The sequence below is a fragment of the Stomoxys calcitrans genome, chromosome 2 (assembly GCF_963082655.1).
Source record: "Stomoxys calcitrans chromosome 2, idStoCalc2.1, whole genome shotgun sequence".
Lineage (NCBI taxonomy): Eukaryota > Metazoa > Arthropoda > Insecta > Diptera > Muscidae > Stomoxys > Stomoxys calcitrans.
Genome location: NC_081553.1, coordinates 26747646 through 26768927, shown reverse-complemented (window position 1 = coordinate 26768927; position 21282 = coordinate 26747646). Strand labels below are relative to the sequence as shown.

Sequence of the window (21282 nt, the reverse complement as noted above, 5' to 3'; positions counted from 1 at the left end):
TGTCAAATTTTTAGAGCGCAAAAATTTGTCTGTAATTTCAATCGTCTTAAGGCTTTTATTATCAAGGGTTGCCGTTACAAAACGGTACATCTACAAAGTGTTAAATTCTGTTAAAACGCTATCTTGTTAGTCGTTGGCAGCCCTTTGTAAGTTTTGTAGAAACAGCTGATTTACTTTTTTGTGAGCAATGAGAGAAACCACCCTCCCCAATGGAAAGTAAATAAATATACTGGAGCCTGCGAACCACAACGAAAATGGGACGTTTTAATTGGAGATTGCAAAACAGGACAAGTTTTCTGTAAGAAATTATATAAAATTCAATATTTTCATGTCTGGCTTTTCGGACCAAATGTAGAACCAATTTTGGAATTTTTTGTTGTTCTTGCAGTAACTTTTTCCATTTACGATGGTCCTATATGAAGCTGTGCTGGCACTCTTTAAGCTACAACAGTCACATGAATGCTTCTTATGCCACAGATGTATGCATGGAACCCGTATTTTGGGTAGTTGACAACTATACACATCTCTTGGGACCGGTAAGTTTTCGATAGCACAGCTTTTGTTGTCTTCTGCAGTGTTTCAAATATTTCCATATAATTTTCAGTTTTTCGTTGTTGGTGTTGCTTTATTAACTACTGCCGTTGTAACTATTGCCTATTGGATTGGTTTCCCATTTTGGTGGGCAAAAAGTCCCGCAGCTACAATTTTTCTTTTAATAGTGGGCAATTGGTTACTATTAAATGTGGTATTCCACTATGTTATGGCTGTCATAACTCCAGCTGGTGAGCCTCCTGAGGTAAGTAGGGGCATCGATATCAAATAAAAACAATTTATTTAAAATTTTAATATAGGAATCGGTCTCTACCGGAATCTTATACAAAAAATTAGAAACTCATCAGAACGAGAGATAGAGCAGATGATTGGAAATGCAAATTTGACCATGAACATTCCATTAAGGACCAGGGGCAAACTTCTGACATATCAATGAATGCTGTCCGATTTTAGTTTAATTCCTTGATAAGGTTTCACCTTTTTATAGCCGAGTCTGAGCGGCGTGCCACAGGGAGACACCTCTTTGGGGAGAAGTATTTCACAAATGTTGCCAGTATTGCAAGGAATTACCAGGATTCGAGGATTCAACAGGCCTTCGGGGTCATAGGCGGTCATGCTAACCTCTACACTACGGTGGCTTCCGGCGATTAACCCCTACAATTTATAGTTGGTTCTATTTTCTGCTACGATCAGCAAAGCACATTCTTTCAAGCAAGGCGGAAACTCACATTAAAGATTGTTGTTATATCAGTGTCTTGCATCCTGAGGAGGCAGCCCTTGCTGATGAATACCACATTAGCGGTATTTGATTTAGAATGAAAGAATAGCTTACTGATGTTGTACCCTCATGTTCAGAGACATTATTCGCTACATGGACAGCGGAAATATCCCTGCAATTGAAAGTGAGGGTCTACAGTGTAGCATTTCCTAACACCAGGTTTTGGTTATAGGATCTTATTTGATCCCATGTCGAGCAGACCTCTCAGAGGTTCGTTTGTAAGATCACATAAATAGGTAAATAAACGTCGCGCCAAGATGAACTGCCTTTGGGTGGTAATGCCGGCCCGTACATGAACGAAGCAAGTGTTCAAACGTCCCATTTTCATTAAGAGAACTTCTACAGTTATCATTATGTGAAATTCTTATGCTCGCGGCCACAAGACCTAGCAATGCCGCATGAATGTATAGATAACTATCTTTCCAACGCTTCCGCATTGGTCGTGGCTTCTTTTTGGTTAATTAGTTCGACATATGACACATATTCGAGACTGGCAACCGGTTGCCGTGCATAGGACGAGTCCTTACCAGCTGATTCCTTCCCCTTTTATTTTCACGAAGTCGTTTCCGGGAACCCAATCATGAGCTTTTAGTTTATTCAGAGATTCTATACATTCCGCTTTGCATCTCACGTAGCCACAGGTTCATGAGCGGTAGAACCCTTCTCAGGATTTCGATTGTGACTACCGCAATGAAACAGAATTGTGCTTCAAAGACCATATTTTGTCTGCCTGCTTGAATTTCGATATCAAGTTCATCAGAGTAGATCCCTAATCGCGTCCCAACATCGTCTACATCTTCGAGCCATCTGTGAAGGTTGAGGTCTCACCATCCTAAAAATAATATCCGCTGCCCAATCAGTTCGGTCGAAAAAGACGGATGACCTTTCTCAGTTTTCCCTCCATGTTATTTAAAATCCAACTGTAGTCATACTAGCTCTCCTTCAGCATATTTAGTTTCTTTAGCCCTCTCAATAGGCGCACAGCACGAGTCCTCCTTCCAAGAGGCTTCCATCTAAGCACTAATAGTGCGATGTCAGTGTAACCCACGGTCCTAAAATACTTGGTGTGACATTTGACATCAGTTGTAGATGTTGTTGTTTTTGTACCAGTGTGTTGTACACAGTGTCGGCAGCCCTTGCCGATGAAGAACTTCAATGGGTCAATCCGGTAAGTACAACCAGATCGGATAGCACAGTTGTAGATCCTCTATCCAGGCTACTGCAATTTTTAACGAAGATTTGAGAAAGGAAATTGATTTTATAGGGTTTTATGTTAATAAAATTCAGAAAATACATAAGAAATTATTCTCTAGCAGGAATAGGGTGCAGGCAAAATAAACTTTGTTTTGACCCAACTTCAAATTGGCAAATGCAGTCTCCTGCATTCGCTTTGGTCTGGAGTTAACAATGTGCCGGATGTATGTCCCATCTGCAACCTAGGGCCACACTACACAAGACACATCAATGAGGCAGATTAAACGACAAATTTACCCCAATAATTGTTTAATTCTTCAAAGCCATTCACATCACATATGAATTAACACCCAATACCTTTCTTTTCAGAACACATCCCTCTCCGAGGCAGTTAGTATATGCAAGAAATGTATATCTCCCAAACCACCTCGTACCCATCATTGCTCAGTTTGCAATAAATGCATACTAAAAATGGATCACCATTGTCGTAAGTTGTCCAATGAATTCATAAAAAAAACATGTAATTTATCAAACTTTCATTACATTTTATTATTAAGTAAATATCAATGCTCCACATATACATAGCTAATAGGTACAATAGGATCAGGAGCAATTACATGGCCAATTAATGGCGTTATTGTCTTATATGCATGACCTTCCATGGTGCTATAAGCGAAGTTTCCATTAATGCGGGTACTTTCCACAATAGCCCTATCATGTTGGGGAGTGCGTATGACCGTGGTCAAGGGCATCAAAATGCTGGCCGAAAGCGCATAATGCAGGCACATCAAGAAAATAAGACATAACTGTGAAGAAATAATAGTTTAAAAAAATAATTGTCTTTACTCTCCTTTTGCTTAACAAACCTTCATTTTAAGGCACTTTCTTGTGGTCTTTTCTGTTGCACGTTTCCTTTTCGACTATCCTGGCAAGAGGTTCATGGCATAGCTTTTATAGAGTTGTAGTAAGGTTGCAAGCGTCTTTGCCTTATTTGGCTAACACCAAAAGAATTTCTTAGTTCTAGTTAAAGAATAAAAACCAGTTTTCTTGCCATCACAAAACGCCTAAGTGATGTACCAATGCAATTTGTCAAAGCTATGTTCTTTCATAGGGAGTACTTAAGCTTTTAAGGTACATTTGGCCATGTCTGCAAAACCATTTGAGAAGATAGATAAAAGAGGTGACTATGTTACACCATTTCCCTGGGACACCCAGGAGAAACTTATAAATATCTTACAATATAATTTTATTATTATTTATTATAATATAAATAAATATTATGCTTATACATGTTTGTTCATATAATTTTTTTTATGTTAGATTTTCTTGAAAATGTCCACCAAATGATGGGCGAAATATTGAAAAACAAATGAAAATTCAAATAAAAAACAACGACCTTGAGCTTGAAGTAAAATAATTATTTGAATTATTTATTTTTTCTTAAAATTTTCTTGGTTTATCTTTGTAAAATTCATTTGAGGGTTTGAATTTGTTTTTTGCATGTTTGTTTTGCTTAAACATTTTTTAAACATTGGAAATGGTGTAACATTCCTTGTACCATTTCAACTATTTTTGTGTTTTTTTTTTAAGTACAAACGAAAGTGGCTATGAAGCTGGTGCTTAGAACAAAATTTGCTTCGCAAATGCATATGATTTAATGGCCATGTCTATTGATTTAGGTTCATGTTGTAGTTGTTCAAGCAGTGTGTTGTACACTGAGGCGGCATCCCTTGCCGATGAAAGACTGCATCGGGCCAATCCGGTACGAAGAACCGGCTGGCATGGCATGAATTAGGTTCATCGTCTCATTGCATGGCAAAATGTTATGGTCTTGAAAATGTTATATAAGTTAAAAATTGAACTATCTGCTAACCCATTGCTACTAAAATTAAGAGAGTTAAATATTAAACAAGTAAAAGTTCGGCCGGGCCGGAACTTGGAAACCACCATCATGGATTCTGGTTAAAACTTATCTAAAACAAATTTTGCTCTAGGGCATCATTTTTTCCACATAGCAAACTTTTGTCGAACCAGTAAATATTAAAACTTCTAGGAACCGAAAAGGATAATCGAGAGACCGGTTAACATGGGAGCTATATCAGGTTATAGACTGATTTTGGCCGTCTTTGGCACAGTTGCAGGAAGTCATAACGGAATACCACGTGCACAATTTCAGCGAAATCGGACAAAAATTGCAGCTTGTAATGGCTAAAGAAGTCAAATCGGAAGATCGGTTTATATGGGAGCTATATCAGGTTATAGACCGATTTAGACCGTACTTGGCACAGTTGTTGGAAGTCATAACAAAACAACACATGTAAAATTTCAGCCAAATCGTGCAAAAATTGGGGCTTCTAAGGGCTGAAGAAGTCAAATCGGGAGATCGGTTTATGTGAGAGCTATATCAGGTTATAAACCGATTCGGATCATACTTGACACATTTGTTGGAAGTCATAACAGAACACTAATACAATAGAACATCGCCGTACGGAGGTCACCGTAGCGCAGAGGTTAGCAGGTCTGCCTATGACGCTGAACGCCTGGGTTCGAATCCTGGCGAGACCATCAGAAAAAATGTTCAACGGTGGTTTTCCCCTCCTAATGCTGGCAACATTTGTGAGGTACTATGCCTATAACAAATCGTACAAAAATTGGGGCTTCCAGGGGCTGAAGAAGTCAAATCGGGAGATCGGTTTATATGGGAGCTATATCTAAACCTGAACCGATATGACCCATTTGCAATCCCCAAAGACTTACATTGATAATAAGTATCTGTGCAAAATTCCAAGCGGCTAGCTTTACGCGTTCGATCTCTATCGTGATTTCGGGCGGACAGTCGGACGGATGGATGGAGATCGACTCAGAACGTCGAGACGATCAATAATATATACACTTTATGGGGTCTCAGACGAATATTTTGAGGTGTTACAAACGGAATGACTAGATTAGTACGCCCCCATCCTATGATGGTGGGTATAAAAACTATAAAAATTTGTGGTATTTAATTTGCTTTATATATTAAGTATCAGGCCCAGTCAAAGATTCTTCCCGCTGTCTCATAGGCACTCCTTCGGGGTGTGCATATAAAATACCTTTAGTTTGAGTTCCATATTGTCTTGGTCAGAATATATTTTCGGTTAGCGGCTTTTAGAGGTCCATAAGTGAGATTGGCAATCTACTCAAACATTGTTTGAGGAAGTTTAAGATAAGGGCATCCCCCCGACACTAAACCCTAAACTTTGTAATGGAATATCTTACATTTTAATCCCATAATTATTCCCTCCACCATAGGATGGGGGCAGGGATGTAGCCAGGGGGTGGTAGCTTCCACCCCTCCCCCCATATTTTTTGAAAGACAACATTTCTTAACAATATTTAAACTAAAGTTTTTCTAAAGATAAAATTTTTATAATTTAAAAAAATTTATTCTAAAGACTATATTTCAGTGAAAAATTCTCTAGAGACAAATTTTTGTCAAGTTTTTAAGTTTATCTTGAAATTATTTTTTCTTCCCAAAATTTCAATAAATGTTTTTTTTTTTGTTTGCTCAATTCATTTTGCGACACTACATTTTGCCTACACTTTTTTAAAGTCTTTATTTTGCTTTAGAGGATCGAACTCATGATCTCATGTTTGTCAGTCTTTCACGCATCCTATAGCCTACAGATATTGTTCAGGCTAAATCGCTGAATTGGAAATTGCTTAGGAGTAAGCTGGAGCAAATACGACCTGGATCAAAAAAAGAATCGCTCTTGAGCCAAGGCAAACCAATAGAATCCAAATTTCGATTGGTTTGCAACTCAATTATTAAAGATCCCAACGAAATAGAAAACAAGAACAAGAAAATAAAACACACGGAATTACAAATATGGAACCAAGATGTGGATTTATTTTCTTATGGAGGAGATCTTACCAGTACGGTGTGGACTGTTGTGCAGGAAAAAAAGGAATAGGCAGATTTGCGGAAATTGCAATCGCAATATGGCCGTTTCGTGGGGCAGGCGAACAAAAAAAAGGCAAGAAAGTAATCAGATACTTTCTTGCAACTAAAGACGTATTTACACTATAATCTAAGTGAGAAAAATTTGGGGATTTTTAGATTCCCAATTGGGATCATATTTACGGCTTTGACGTAAACATTCTGCCCGCCTTGCAGTATTACTGCAACGAAAAGGAATGAATCCATATTGCAAATGCTTAAATATGTTTTTTTTTTTTTTTTTTTTTTTGTAAGTTTAGTTTAGAAGTAACTAATTCTATTAATCTTTCTTAGAGAATGAAAGGAATTCAAAATTTTGATAACTATTTGACTTCATTATACATTATACTCAAGTTGATAAAATTATTCAATATTCAATTCAATAAGATTCACATAAAAATTCATTATTCAGCAAATTTCTCTAATATCTAAGTAGTAAAAGTACCATACAAGATAATTCCAAATGAGGTATTTTGTGCGGTAGGTAGACCTGCTTTAACAAATATCCCATCTAAGATGATGCGGGAATAAACATCGACCCCTATTATCAGGTCTATGGATGATGATTTATAGAATTTCCTGTCTGCCAGAATTAAGTTCTGGAAATGGGATTGGATGGATTCAGAAAGGGACTTCTTAGGAGTAATTGTATTGATGCGATTGTTGACTTTCAGCGTGGTCTGGATTTTGAAGTTTGGATCGACACATGACCATAAAATAACTGGACAAATTCTTTCTCCATCCATTTCCAAGGTCGTCAAATTTAATTTGTCAACGAACTTTTTTGAAACCCAGCTCATTCGGGAAGCCGTGTCTAGCAAACAACGTGCCAGGCGTTTTCCTTCTTTTGTTTCAATTTTTACAAGTGCCGTAGGGAGCAATGTTGCTGCATTTTGATGAAGGATAGCGCACAATGATGTGGAAGCAGAACTATCAGTTTGCGTGGAGTGGGCCTCCTTATTAGTTATTGTTTCCGATGGTGTGGACTTCTTTGATCGATTTCCAACTGATGATTGATGAGCTAATTTATGCTGACTCTTTTTTGCAGAAAAAAATGACATTCCCTTACGTAGTCGAGGATTTACGTGTAGAAGGGAATGGTGCTTTTCATGACAATGCATGCAGCCAGTTCTTGTAAAGCACGATCCTTGGGAATGGGAGTGGGCTAGGCAATTAGGACAGTACCCATATTTCTTAACAGCTTCAAGTCTTTCCGAGATATTCATGTTGTTGAACTTTCTGCAGTTTCGAAGTCCGTGGGGTTTCCGGCATAATCTGCAAACGAAGTTCATATGTTGCTTGGGCTTTGCGAGGGAATTCATCTTGCTGTAAAGGAAAAAATATTTAGAAATTGGGATTCACAGGAAAAATAACTTAAAATACGAATAAAGAGGACTAGGAAAGGGATTTGGATAAATTTCAGTAGAGTTTAAGAGGATTCATCCGAAATCACGACAAGTTTCGTGATTGGCCTTGTAATTGTGCCCCTTTGTGTTAGTACTTCAGCAACTCTAACACGTTTATCGTCACCACGGTGAACTTTGATAATTCTGCCGAGTCGCCAGCTATTAGGGGGTAGGTTTTCTTCCTTGACAACAACAAGCATTTCTTCCTTCAAATTCTCTTCAGGTTTTTTCCACTTTGTACGCTTTTGCAATTCCTTAAGATATTCGTTTTTCCATCTGGAACAGAAGTGTTGATGAAGAGTTTTTATTCGTTGCCAACGATTCTGGATGGAAATGGGTGTTTGGCTAACTTCTGGTTCTAGAGGAGCCAATATAGGGGATCCAATTAGGAAATGACCCGGTGTCAATGCTGTCAAATCTGATGGACTTTGCGAATTGGGAGAGATTGGCCTGGAATTAAGGCATGCTTCTATTTTGGATAATAATGTCTGGAATTCTTCAAAAGTAAATTTTTGGAGACCAATAGTTTTCTTGAAGTGTTGCTTGAAGCTTTTGACCCCCGCTTCCCATAGTCCTCCCATATGGGGCGCTCCGGGCGGAATAAAATGCCAGGTCAAATTCTGATGTGAATAGTTCGCAGTTACCGCTTTCTGGGATGTCTGGATAAATTCCTTTGCAAGTATTTTGGATGCACCGACAAAAGTTGTCCCATTATCGGAATGTATATGAAGTGGACAACCTCGTCGGGATATAAAGCGACTAAAGGCAGCAAGGAAACATGATGTGGATAAATCAGAGGTCGTCTCCAAATGTATCGCCTTAGTGGAAAAACAGACGAATACACAGACGTAAGCTTTAGACATTCGGCAGAACCTCCCTGCGTAACTTTTCATCTCAAAAGGGCCGGCGAAATCAAGTCCTGTATGAGTAAAAGGGCGAGAAACTTCGCAGCGTTCAGGAGGCAACGCGGCCATTAATTGTTGTTGGCATTTTTTCTTGTAAATAATACAAGTTTTACAGCGGTTGATAGTAGTTTTGATAAGGTTTTGCACCTTAGGAATCCAATATTGAGTTCTTACCAGACGAAGTACAAGTTGATTTCCACCATGTAAACTGATCTGATGAATGAAGAGGATAAGAAGTCGTGAATATTGACAGCTGTACGGAAGAAGAATTGGATGTCTCTCATTGTAGGATAGCATTGGAGACAATTCTAATCTTCCACAAATACGCATAATCCCTTCTGCATCAATAAATGGATTTAAGGATAAAAGTGAACTCGTGGATGAAATGGGCTTTTTGGAATTAAGCGCCATATACTCGTTCGGATAAAAGGCTTTTTGGCAGATGGATACAAGAGTTTTTCGGATATAAAGGATTTCAGAATTGGTAATTATTTTGTCGGGTCGGTGGTAGTTGGATCGAAATTTTGGATGAGTGTTGAAATAAAATCGGTATATGTACGCAACAACTCGAAGAGCTCTTGAAAAGGAAGAGAATCGGTCCAATATGTCTTCAAAATTTTGGAAATAACTAAAGTGGACTTTTATTGGCTTTTTCTCCAAATCTGTTTCTTCGGCTGTATCAATAAAACTTTTAGGCCAATATTTCGATGACTTCGATAACCACATCGGTCCATTCCACCAAAGTTTATTGCTTATCAAATCGTCCGGATAAGCACCTCGGCTCGCTAAATCCGCTGGATTGCTTTCAGAATCCACATGTGACCATTTGGAAGGGTCCACCACTTGCGTTATCTTTGAAACCCTGTTTGCCACAAACGTGTTCCAACAACAAGGAGGTTTTGCCAGCCACGACAAGACAATTGTAGAGTCCGTCCAACAAAACAAGGAAAACTTTTGTACATCAAACTGTGGGATTAAGTTGTCGACCATCTCAGCCAATAGTGTGGCTCCACAAAGCTCTAACCTTGGAATCGATAGGGTTTTTAGTGGGGCCACTTTGGTCTTGGAACTTATCAAATGGGCTGATATTGAATTTGGATAAATGACACGAACATAAATAGCCGCAGCATAAGCCTTTTCTGAGGCATCTGAAAACCCATGAAATTCAATGGTGCCACCAGGGGAATAGTCTACCCATCTTGGAATTTTAATATGACCTATTCGGGAGTACTTGGACTGAAACGCCTTCCACATGGATAGAGGTTCTGAAGAAATTATTTCATCCCATTCAACGTGGTCCATCCATATTCTTTGCATTATAATCTTAGCAATTATGATGATGGGTGACAACCAGCCAGCTGGATCGAACAATTTGGATATCTGAGAAAGGACTTCTCTTTTTGTATAGGAACAATCGGTTGGAAATTGAGTAGTAGCAAAGAAAAATTCATCAGAGTGGGCGTTCCAATGGATGCCCAGTGTCTTGGCAGAGCTGCGATCTTCAAATTCCAATAAATCCCCACATAACAGATGATCGGAGGGGAGTCCCTCTAGTATACATTTGACATTGGAAATCCATTTGCGCATCTCAAACCCTGCTGAATTGAGGGCTTGGATCAATTCATCTCTAGTATCAATTGCCATTTGAATAGAGTGGGCACCTACTAATGCATCATCCACATACATACATTCCTTTAGTATGCGACTAGCCAAAGGATATTGGTTATGAACGTCATCCGCCAATTGGACCATGGTGCGGATGGCTAAGTATGGGGCGCAATTTAGTCCAAACGTGACAGTCTTCAATTCAAATTCTCTAAATGGATCATTCTGGCATTTTCGAAACAATATACGTTGAAATGGAGTATGAGATGGATTGACAAGGATTTGTCTGTACATCTTTTGTATATCTCCATTGAGGACAAATCTATAAAAACGCCACTTGAGGATTAGAACGGTTAGGTCGTTTTGTAATACAGGACCTGTATAAAGGATATCGTTCAAGCTTACGCCGTTGGATGAAGGAGAGGATGCATTGAACACTACCCGAACTTTAGTAGTTGTTCTTTCTGGTTTTATTACCGCATGATGGGGTAAAAAGTAAGACGTTCCTGGAACTGAGGAACCAGGAGTTTCGACATGGACCATATGATTTAGTGTGAGATACTCCAACAATGTGTTATCATATTCCTTCTTCAACTCGGCGTGTCGCAGTAGACGCGCTTCATTACGAAAGAACTGAGCCATTGCGTTAGATCTGGAATGACCAAGGCATATGCCATCTGGATATGTGACTTTGAATGGTAACGAAACCACGTATCGTCCTTCATCATTCCTTAGAGTTGTTTTCCGATACAACGCCTCACAAAATCTGTCGTCTTGTGACGGAAACCGTTTCTGTGGAACATTCTCCACCTCCCAAAACCTTGAAATCTCCTTATCTAAGGAAATTTCACAAAAAAATGAGACCTGGGTAGAGAAGGATGAAAGCATTCTTGTAGAAATGGGCTCGGTAAGGATCCAGCCAAAGACAGTCTCCTGGGCCATGAGCGAACCGCAGATATTGTGCTGATTTCTGGACAACATGACTGAAGGGAAAACATCTGCTCCAAGAAGAAGGTCGACCTTAGCGCTCTCAAAAAATCTGGGATCAGCTAGTGGGAGGGGTGGTAGATCAGATAAAGATCGTATATCTATCGTGCCAGAAGGAAGATTGTTGGATAGATGTGGAACTACAAGTGCAGAGACAACAAGCTCAAAATCTTTATTCATCTCTGAACCTATAACAAACCTACATTCCTTCTGCACTGCCGCTGAAATAGAATTATTCAGCCCGGAAATAGTAGCAGAAATGCGCTTGGTCGGAAGTTTGAGCAAATTAGAAAGTTTTTCTGAAATGAAAGTGCCCTCGGATCCAGAATCAAGAAGTGCACGAGCTCTGTAGACTACACCAGAAAGAATTATTCTTATCATAGCCGTCCCTAACAAGACGCCTTTAGAATTGGATGCAAAACATGTCTGGACGACACTGTTTGCAGTATTAGTGGACTGTAAATTGGATGTAGAAGGCTGGGGTACAACGGGAGGAGGAAGGGCATCACCTCTTGGTGACTGGTTGGTACCAAATGACACCGAATCAGGACCCTTCCGTTGTTCAGTTTCCCTATGCAGCAAAGTATTATGGCGTTTGCTACATTTGTAGCAAGAGTGCTTACTTTTGCACTCCTTGACAGCATGAGCGCCGGAGAAACAGTTCAAGCACAAATTATGCTTCTTAATTTCAGCCAATCTCTTGTCATGATTCATATTAAGAAATTTCGGACATTTTCTAATGACATGGACTTCCTTTGGACAAAGCTTACAAGTGGCCTGATTAACCTGAGCCTGAAACGCCCGTACCTTGTCAGACTTGGCCTTAAAGTTGTTATGTCCCTTGGATTTATGATTAGAAGAGTTCGGCTCCTTAGAACCTTTGATTTCGGAAACTGACTCAAGCGTCCTATGGCGATTGGTCAGGAAATCATCAAAATCAGACCACTTTGGAATGCTGGTCTTATCGCTTAGGGTCTGCTCCCAAAGCGTCAAAGTGGAATCGGGGAGACAATTCGAGCATAGGAAGATAAAAATTGGATTCCAACTTTCCGTATCGATCTCATGACTTCCTAGAGTGGATATACAGGAGTTGATATCCCTTTGCAACTGCTTGAGTGAATTCGCTGATTCCGTATGGATGGCAGAAAGACTGAAGAGTGTCTTCAATTGTTCATTGATCAGAACCCGTTTATTGTCATAACGTGCACATAGATTCTTCCAAGCTGTTTGGAAACCCTCATTCGTAAGGGGACTTTTAGCCACAATTTCATGTGCTTCACCTTTCGTCTTCTGGGACAAATGAAACAGTTTCTCAACTGGGCTTAATCTGGGGTTCCTCACACAAATCGCAGTGAATATGTCCCGAAAAGTCGGCCAGGATTTGAAGTCACCTTGGAAAACGTTCAATTCGATTGGAGGCAAATTGAAACTTTGACTGGAATCCATATTCGAACTTGAAACTGTCTGAATGGATTCGGTCAGTTTGGAAACACAGCGACAGTACGTGCAGTAAGAATTTTTGTATTTCTCCTTGACTGACTCAAGATCCTGAGCGGCTCCGCCACCATCCGACTTCTCAATAGCCATATCGGCGAGGCATTTCTCATATGTCAGCTTCAATCGAGACCAAAGGGACTTAGCCTCGTCCCTATGGGTCTCTATCAGACAAATCGACGTCACAGGTAACTCATTGCCGTTTAGTGCAGCCTCAAACTCAACCAAGTTATCGGCCAAACGAATAAATTTCTCTAAGGACATCTTGTTCCTCTGGAAATTCTAGGTAAAAAGATAGAAATGTCCTGACAATCTCCAAAACCGAGCAAAAAGGAAGGAAAATCTGATTTTTCGATTGAAAGGATCGTCTAGAAAGGTGCGGCCGAAAATGAAAATAAATTCATGTACAAAATACCGCAGAAAATCCAATTCAAAGAACGCTGTGATATGAATTAAATGGATTCGGATAAAAGGAAAGTAAATGCTATGCCGAAATCTGATACCATACAGTACCAATAAGCTAAGGGTAAAATTCTATCGGAAAAACAACATAACGGCAAAAAATTACAAATTTCCAAGACCAATTTCGCACTTAAAAACTCAAGCAAACAATTATACCAACTCAATAGTGGTCAGACAAATCTCGTACAAAAAAAAACCGAATTACTAAAGTTATTCTAGCTTCGTAGAAAATTCAATATTCACAATAAGAGGTCTAGCCAGCATTTAGACATAGCCACAGCAACCTGGTAACTCTACTTTAACAAGTATCTTTCTGATAGTGATAAAGAAAAAAGATACAAATGTTAAAAGTTAGGATATATATGTGTGTATGTCACAAGATCCCCACACTTGACTGGAAACCTCAAAAACATATGATTGCCAATGGCCGAGCAAATAGGTCAATGAACTCTTGTGTGATGGAAGATTTTGGAAATGTTGGAAATTTGTTTACATTCTTCCTCTTCTTATTATCAATTGCTCTCGTGGAGAAGCAGAAGGCAATGATAATAGAAAGAATGAAACAAAAAAAAACACAACATCAACTCACAAACCAGTTGTGAGCTCAAGAGCAAAAGCCTGTCTTAGCTTAAAGAAGTGAATAGGAATAATTTGAGTGATACTAGTGAGCGGACATGCGCATTAGTTCCTCACAATCAAGAGCAGGAGTTTTGAGTGATATGAAAAATATTTTGAGAGTGGTAGGGAGCACTTACAGACGGAGAGAGCACTTGCTTACAAACTTTGGAAATGGAACTGAGTGAGTGAGTGATGTATAATAAGCACAGAGAGGGCATGCGCAGTAACTTGGAAAATAGAACAAGAGCGTGGGATTTATTTGAATTGATCTACAATAAATACATGAGAGAGGACATGCGCATCAAATATCTTTTTTCTTTTTTCTCTTTTGAAATATCTCCTCACTGGTGGAATTATAAATGTACGTATGTATGTAAAAAATATCCCAAATCGCGGATTAATCTTAAACCACGTTTTCACCGAATGTTCATTGTCGTACAAAATTTCTTAAACAAAAAATGAACCCCGAACAAAGAAAATTTATTTAACCAACATAATTTTTTAGAACTTTAAACAAACAAACGAAAACTTAAATTTTCAAGAAGAATTTTAATTCATTTAAAATCTGTCAAATAATCTCTTTTTTAAACACATGAAATTCTCAACAAAAATTGGTTTCGTGTTACCTTAAAACATTTGACTCACTCACATTATTTTTCGGGCTCACTTGGCATACGAATAAAACAGCATAACCCGAATATTTCCATAAGTCTCAAACTAGGCAAACTCCAATTTTAATAGGCAAGTTTATTCTCCTTTTGTTGCTTTCGGTTATCATTCAAACACGTAGATCTTTGATGTTTTTGTTTTTTCTTTTCCGAAATGTTTATTTAATTTTCAATATTAATTTGCTTTTCGAATATGGATCAAGCAATTTACGAAATTTGCTTTTTACAAGTAGGAATGCGTGGGAGTTGAAATCTCAAGAGAGAGAGCTGGATGATCCGGCTCGAAGGACCAAATGTTCAGGCTAAATCGCTGAATTGGAAATTGCTTAGGAGTAAGCTGGAGCAAATACGACCTGGATCAAAAAAAGAATCGCTCTTGAGCCAAGGCAAACCAATAGAATCCAAATTTCGATTGGTTTGCAACTCAATTATTAAAGATCCCAACGAAATAGAAAACAAGAACAAGAAAATAAAACACACGGAATTACAAATATGGAACCAAGATGTGGATTTATTTTCTTATGGAGGAGATCTTACCAGTACGGTGTGGACTGTTGTGCAGGAAAAAAAGGAATAGGCAGATTTGCGGAAATTGCAATCGCAATATGGCCGTTTCGTGGGGCAGGCGAACAAAAAAAAGGCAAGAAAGTAATCAGATACTTTCTTGCAACTAAAGACGTATTTACACTATAATCTAAGTGAGAAAAATTTGGGGATTTTTAGATTCCCAATTGGGATCATATTTACGGCTTTGACGTAAACAGATATCATCAACCTTATGATGTCTGTAGGCCACCCATCCAATTTTCTAACAGTTATTATAACCTGCACCACCACTGGTACAGGGTATTATCAATTTGTGCATTTGTTTGCAACGCTAAGCAGGAGAAGAGCTAGACCCATCAATGAGTATAAGGATCGGCTTAGAATCACTTCTTGATTCGATTTAGCTATGTCCGTGTGTTCGTCTGTCTGTCTGTCCGTGTATTCTTGTAATCAAGATACAGGTCGCATTTGTTGTCCGATTTTCACAAAATTTTGCATAAGTGTCTTTTTTGGTCCAAGGACGAAAGCTATTGATTTTGAAAAAAAAATCGGTTCAGATTTAGATATAGCTCCCATATATATCTTTCATCCGATGTGCCCTTTTACAGCTGTAGAAGACACATTTTGGCCCGATCCTTACAAAATTTGGCACGAAGTGTTTTTTTATCAACCCAAAATGCTTGCAAAATTTTATTGAAATCGGTCCAGATTTAGATATAGCTTCCATATATATCTTTCATCCGATATGCTCTTTTAAAGCTGTAGGAGCCGCAATTTTGGTGAAATCTCTACCAAATTTGGCATGAAATGTTTCGTGTGACGACCCAATATGTGTGCAAAATTTCATCTAGATCGGTTCAGATTTAGATATAGCTCCCATATATAACTTTCGTCCGATTTGACCTATAAAGGCTGTAGAAGGCACAATTTTGGTCCGATCTCTATAAAATTTGGCACCAAGTCCTTTTTGTGACGTCCCAATGTGTGTGCAAAATTTCATCATAATCGGATCAGACTTATATATAGCTCCCATGTATATCTTTCATCCGATATGCCCTTTTAAAGCTGTAGAAGCCACAATTTTGGTCCCATTCTTAAAAAATTTGGCATGGAGCGTTTTATTTAACGTTCTCATATGAGTGCAAAGTTCCATAAAAATCGGTCCAGATTTAGATATAGTGCCCATATATATTTTTCATCCGATATGGCCTTTTAAGGCTGTAGAAGCCACAATTTTGGTCCGATCTTTACAAAATTTGGCATAGGCCGTTTTATTCAACGTCCTCATATGTGTGCAAAATTTCATAAAAATCGGTACAGATTTAGATATAGCTCCCATATATATTTTTCATCCGATATGGCCTTTTAAGGCTGTAGAAGGCACAATTTTGGTCCGATCTCTATAAAATTTTTCATGAGATCGTTTAATTGACATCCCAATACGTGTGCAACATTTCATCAAAATCGATTAAGATAAAAATCTCATATATATATCTTTTATGCGTTTCGACTTTTAAGGCTGCAGAAGCCATAATTTTCGTACCATCGTAAGAAAATCGTATAAGGTTCTATTCGATATTTCAATAGGTATACAAAATTAAAGTCTGACCAAATTTGGATACAAGTGCTATCTCTTAAAAGTATTACGTATACTCGGTGGTGTAGGGTATATTATAGTCGGTTCCGCCCGACTTTTGCCTTTCCTTACTGTTTTTTTCTGTGCAGGCTTATCGCCATAAATTTATTTTTTTAATACAGAACCCATCAAATGCAACAGGTCACTAAAAAGGTTCCTATTGGGTTGCCCAAAAAGTAATTGCCGATTTTTCATATAGTCGGCGTTGACTGTGTAATTGCATTCTTTCTTCTGTCAGTTTTCAGCTGTTACTTTTAGCTTGCTTTAGAAAAAAAGTATAAAAAAGTATATTTGATTAAAGTTCATTCTAATTTTTATTAAAAATGCATTTACTTTCTTTTAAAAAATCCGCAATTACTTTTTGGGCAACCCAATAGAAATCTCACTCCTAAAAATTTTGAGATTTTTTTTTTTATTTTTATGGAGTTGGCCACATTTAATGAGCTGCAAAGAGACTACTCTCATATCAGTGAATTTTTATCTATTCAATTTTAATTCAATGGTAAGCTAAGAGCCACCCTTTTGTAAAGATGTAAAGGGTGATTTTTTTGAGGTTAGGATTTTCATGCATTAGTATTTGACAGATCACGTGGGATTTCAGACATGGTGTCAAAGAGAAAGATGCTCAGTATGCTTTGACATTTCATCATGAATAGACTTACTAACGAGCAACGCTTGCAAATCATTGAATTTTATTACCAAAATCAGTGTTCGGTTCGAAATGTGTTCATTCACCGTAACGTTGCGTCCAACAGCATCTTTGAAAAAATACGGTCCAATGATTCCACCAGCGTACAAACCACACCAAACAGTGCATTTTTCGGGATGCATGGGCAGTTCTTGAACGGCTTCTGGTTGCTCTTCACTCCAAATGTGGCAATTTTGCTTATTTACGTAGCCATTCAACCAGAAATGAGCCTCATCGCTGAACACAATTTGTCAAAATTTGAACACATTTCGAACCGAACACTGATTTTGGTAATAAAATTCAATGATTTGCAAGCGTTGCTCGTTAGTAAGTCTATTCATGATGAAATGTCAAAGCATACTGAGCATCTTTCTCTTTGACACCATGTCTGAAATCCCACGTGATCTGTCAAATACTAATGCATGAAAATCCTAACCTCAAAAAAATCACCCTTTATAACATGACTGAAAACATCACAAATGGTGCCAGCAGTAGTGGGGATATAACCCCCGCTGTACATTTTCTTGATATTCTTACCACGACTTAAACCCAGCCGGGTATGCTAACCTAAGCGCAGTGTTGGCCGGCATGCCGCTGCAATAACCCTTAATTCGCCAAAAACTTGCAAAACATGACGCCATTCATCTGTTCTGCTAAAACTAGGGTAGAGAGTGTCTTAACTCATATTTTGTCAGTGTTTACTTTAAGTAACACAATTTCTTTTTATACACTTACGAAAAAATGTGTCACTCTCCAATACCAAATTGCAATGATGAAACAACGTTCGAATATTTAAACTTGACATACATTCAAACTGTGTAATGGAAACAATCAGCAGCTCAGTTCAAGTCAGGCAATATTTGTACACTTGTTTTGTTTTATTTACAAATATTGTGGTTTGCCCTCCCGCATTTCTCATTCATGGACTACACTCTTTGTTTCTTTTCTTTTTCTCTCACAGCCTGGCTTAACAACTGTGTTGGTTTTGGTAATCATCGTTATTTTTTCCTGTACATGTTGTACACCACGTTGGGATGTCTGTTTTTAATATTGTTTGGTGTGGAAATCGGTTATAAATATTTATGGTTGGATCATGGAGACCATTGGACAGAAACAGAGCCTTTGGAAGGGCAACCGGTTAAATTAAATTTAAGTGGTCACATAATACCAGTGGTAAGTACAAACGAAAACACTTTTGGCAAAAATGTAAAATTGCTTTTTCATTTTTGTTGCCTAGTGTAAGACTTTTGATATTCAAATGACGACCCATCTTTTTAATCCCTTCTAATTAATCTTTCTTTTGCAGACTCATTTAAATGAATATGACGAGGATTTACTGTTACCTGCCCAGCATAATCTACCCACTCCAGCAGAGGGCATTGATGCCAATAGCCTTTATACCGCTTCACGCCGTAGAGCTTTGTGGTTTATGACTTTCATATGTGTGGCAGTGGTTTTGGCCCTAGGAACACTTTGTAGCTGGCATGCCAAGCTAATAACACGCGGCGAGACAAGCGTTGAGGCTCATATCAATCAATCGGAACGCAAGCGTCTGCTTGCGCAAAACAAGACATACATCAATCCGTATAATTTTGGTCCTAAAAAGAATTGGCGTTTATTTTTGGGTTTGGTTAGGGGCCGGTAAGTAGTTGTGGCTTAAAAATGTCTCAATTTTTCTTTGTTGATAAAGAGTTTTTTTGTTTTATTACAGCAAATTTTGGCGCACCGTTCTTTTGCCCTCTTGGCATAAACCGGAAGGCAATGGTTTGTCATTTCACACTGTCCATGACTATGATTATGCGGCACAAATTGACGAATGGCCATAGGACAAACTTAAATGATGTATTTTCAACTCAATGGTGTTCTTTAACTTAAAGTATTTCATTCCAAGCCCTCATGCATGCTTGTACATACATTTGTAGACGAATTGATTTTGTTTTCCATAAGAAGAAGAAAAAAACTTATATTAAGTTTGAGCATCTGGATTTTGACTGTCTGAATGTGTTTTTGTGTTTTTACTCTAAGTCATAAAGATAATTTGTTTATAGAGATATTTTTTATGCGAGTATCCATCGCTACAATCTAGATTATGTTAAAATAAATATTAATTTCAAATTGCAATGTAGGGAACTTAGTTGTGGAATTTTTATAATAAACAAAACAACATCGACTATTTTGTTTTTAATTTGTTTGCCTTTTGGGGCGAAAATTTTTCTAATGATGTGTTCATTTCTCTTCTGAGATTGGCTTAATGGTCGGAAATTTCTTATGCAATGGGAAAATTAAAGCCATAGGATACTCCACACCAAGGGAGACCATCATCAAAAAGAAGTTGATACGAATCCTCTTGTTGTTGCTGTTGTTGTAACCCTATTTTCATGTGAGGTGACGATCCTCGTCAAGCGCCTGTAGGTGAGAAGGCTCGTTCAGGTCCAAAGGACCGATCGCCGCGGGAACAGTGTGGCCATTGGTTATTTAAAAGGCGCCAATAACTCGCCTTGTCTTATGGAGCATCGTAGGCACTCAGTATTTGTGCAAGAGCCGATGCAACCCGACCTCTCACTGAGACTCTCCGCTCTATACCGATGATTGTCAGCGACTGCAGTTACAGCTACTCCGCATGGAGCATTCCACTATTTGGAACCTGTGGACGCGCCCGGTAGCTCGCAACTATGCTTCTCGTGACAGCAACATGTAGTCCCGAAACAAAAAGTATTTTTTTATACCCACCACCGAAGGATGGAGGTATATTCATTTTGTCATTACGTTTGCAACACATCGAAATATCCATTTATCCATTTCCGACCCTATAAAGTTTATATATTCTTCATCGTCTCGACATTCTGTCTAAATCACGATAGCGGTCGAACGCGTAAAGCTGGCCGCTTGAAACTTTGCACAGATACTTAATATTGTTGTAGGTCGTTGAAGATTGCAAATGGGCCATATCGGTTCAGATTTGGATATAGCTCCCATATAAACCGATTTGACTTCTTGAGACCCTGGAAGCCTTAATTTTCATCCGATTTAGCTGAAATTTTGCACATAGTGTTCTGTGCAAAATTTCATATAAACCGATCGCCCGATTTGATTTGAGTCCTTACAAGCCGCGATTTTTATCCGATTTGGCTGAAATTTTATATTATGACTCTCAACAACTGGGCCAAGTACGGTTTAAATCGGTCTATAACCAGATATAGCTCTTATATTTTAGCAGAATCCATGGTGGTGGGTTCCCAAAACATCAACAAAATTTTACATACCCTCCACCATAGAATGAGGTGTATACTAAATTCGTTATTCCGTTTGTAAACATGGAAACATTCATCTGAGACCCAAATATATTCTTGATCGCCCTGACATTCTAAGGCAATTTGGCCATATTCGTCCGTCTGTCTGTCTGGCAAAAGCACGATAAATTTCGAAGGTATAAAGCTAGGCGCTTGAAATTTTACACAAATACTTCTTATTAGAGTAGATCGGTTGGGATAGTAAATGGGCCATATCGGTCCATGTTTTGGTATAGCTCCCATATAACCGGTTCTTCCATCTTGACTTCTAAGGGACGCAATTATTATGGGATTTGACTGAAATGTTTCGTCTATCAAATCAGGTTGTGCCATGTATGGTTCAAATCAGATCATAACCTGATATAGCTCCCACATAAACCGATCTCCCGATTATACTTCTTGAGCCTATAAAGGGCGCAATTCTTATCCGATTGTGCTGAAATTTTGTACAACGATTTCTCCTATGACCTTCAA

At 38.4% G+C, this 21282-nt stretch overlaps 1 protein-coding gene across 1 annotated transcript; it reads left to right on the top strand.

The window, feature by feature from the left end:
- Window positions 1–168: 168 nt before the first annotated feature.
- LOC106095822 (palmitoyltransferase ZDHHC16) lies at window positions 169–19680 on the top strand. Its single transcript, XM_013263213.2, has 7 exons — window positions 169–298; window positions 389–536; window positions 605–796; window positions 2894–3011; window positions 18480–18691; window positions 18825–19159; window positions 19230–19680. The coding sequence occupies exons 1-7, from the start codon at window positions 255–257 to the stop codon at window positions 19342–19344; spliced, it is 1164 nt and encodes a 387-aa protein (XP_013118667.2). The 5' UTR covers window positions 169–254; the 3' UTR covers window positions 19345–19680.
- The last annotated feature ends 1602 nt before the right edge of the window (window positions 19681–21282 follow it).

Coding starts and splice junctions, on each gene's coding strand:
- LOC106095822 (XM_013263213.2), top strand. CDS start 255: ATGGGACGTTTTAATTGGAGATTGCAAAACAGGACAAGTTTTCT. Junction 299..388: donor CAAAACAGGACAAGTTTTCT/GTAAGAAATTAT, acceptor TTGTTCTTGCAG/TAACTTTTTCCATTTACGAT. Junction 797..2,893: donor CAGCTGGTGAGCCTCCTGAG/GTAAGTAGGGGC, acceptor CTTTCTTTTCAG/AACACATCCCTCTCCGAGGC.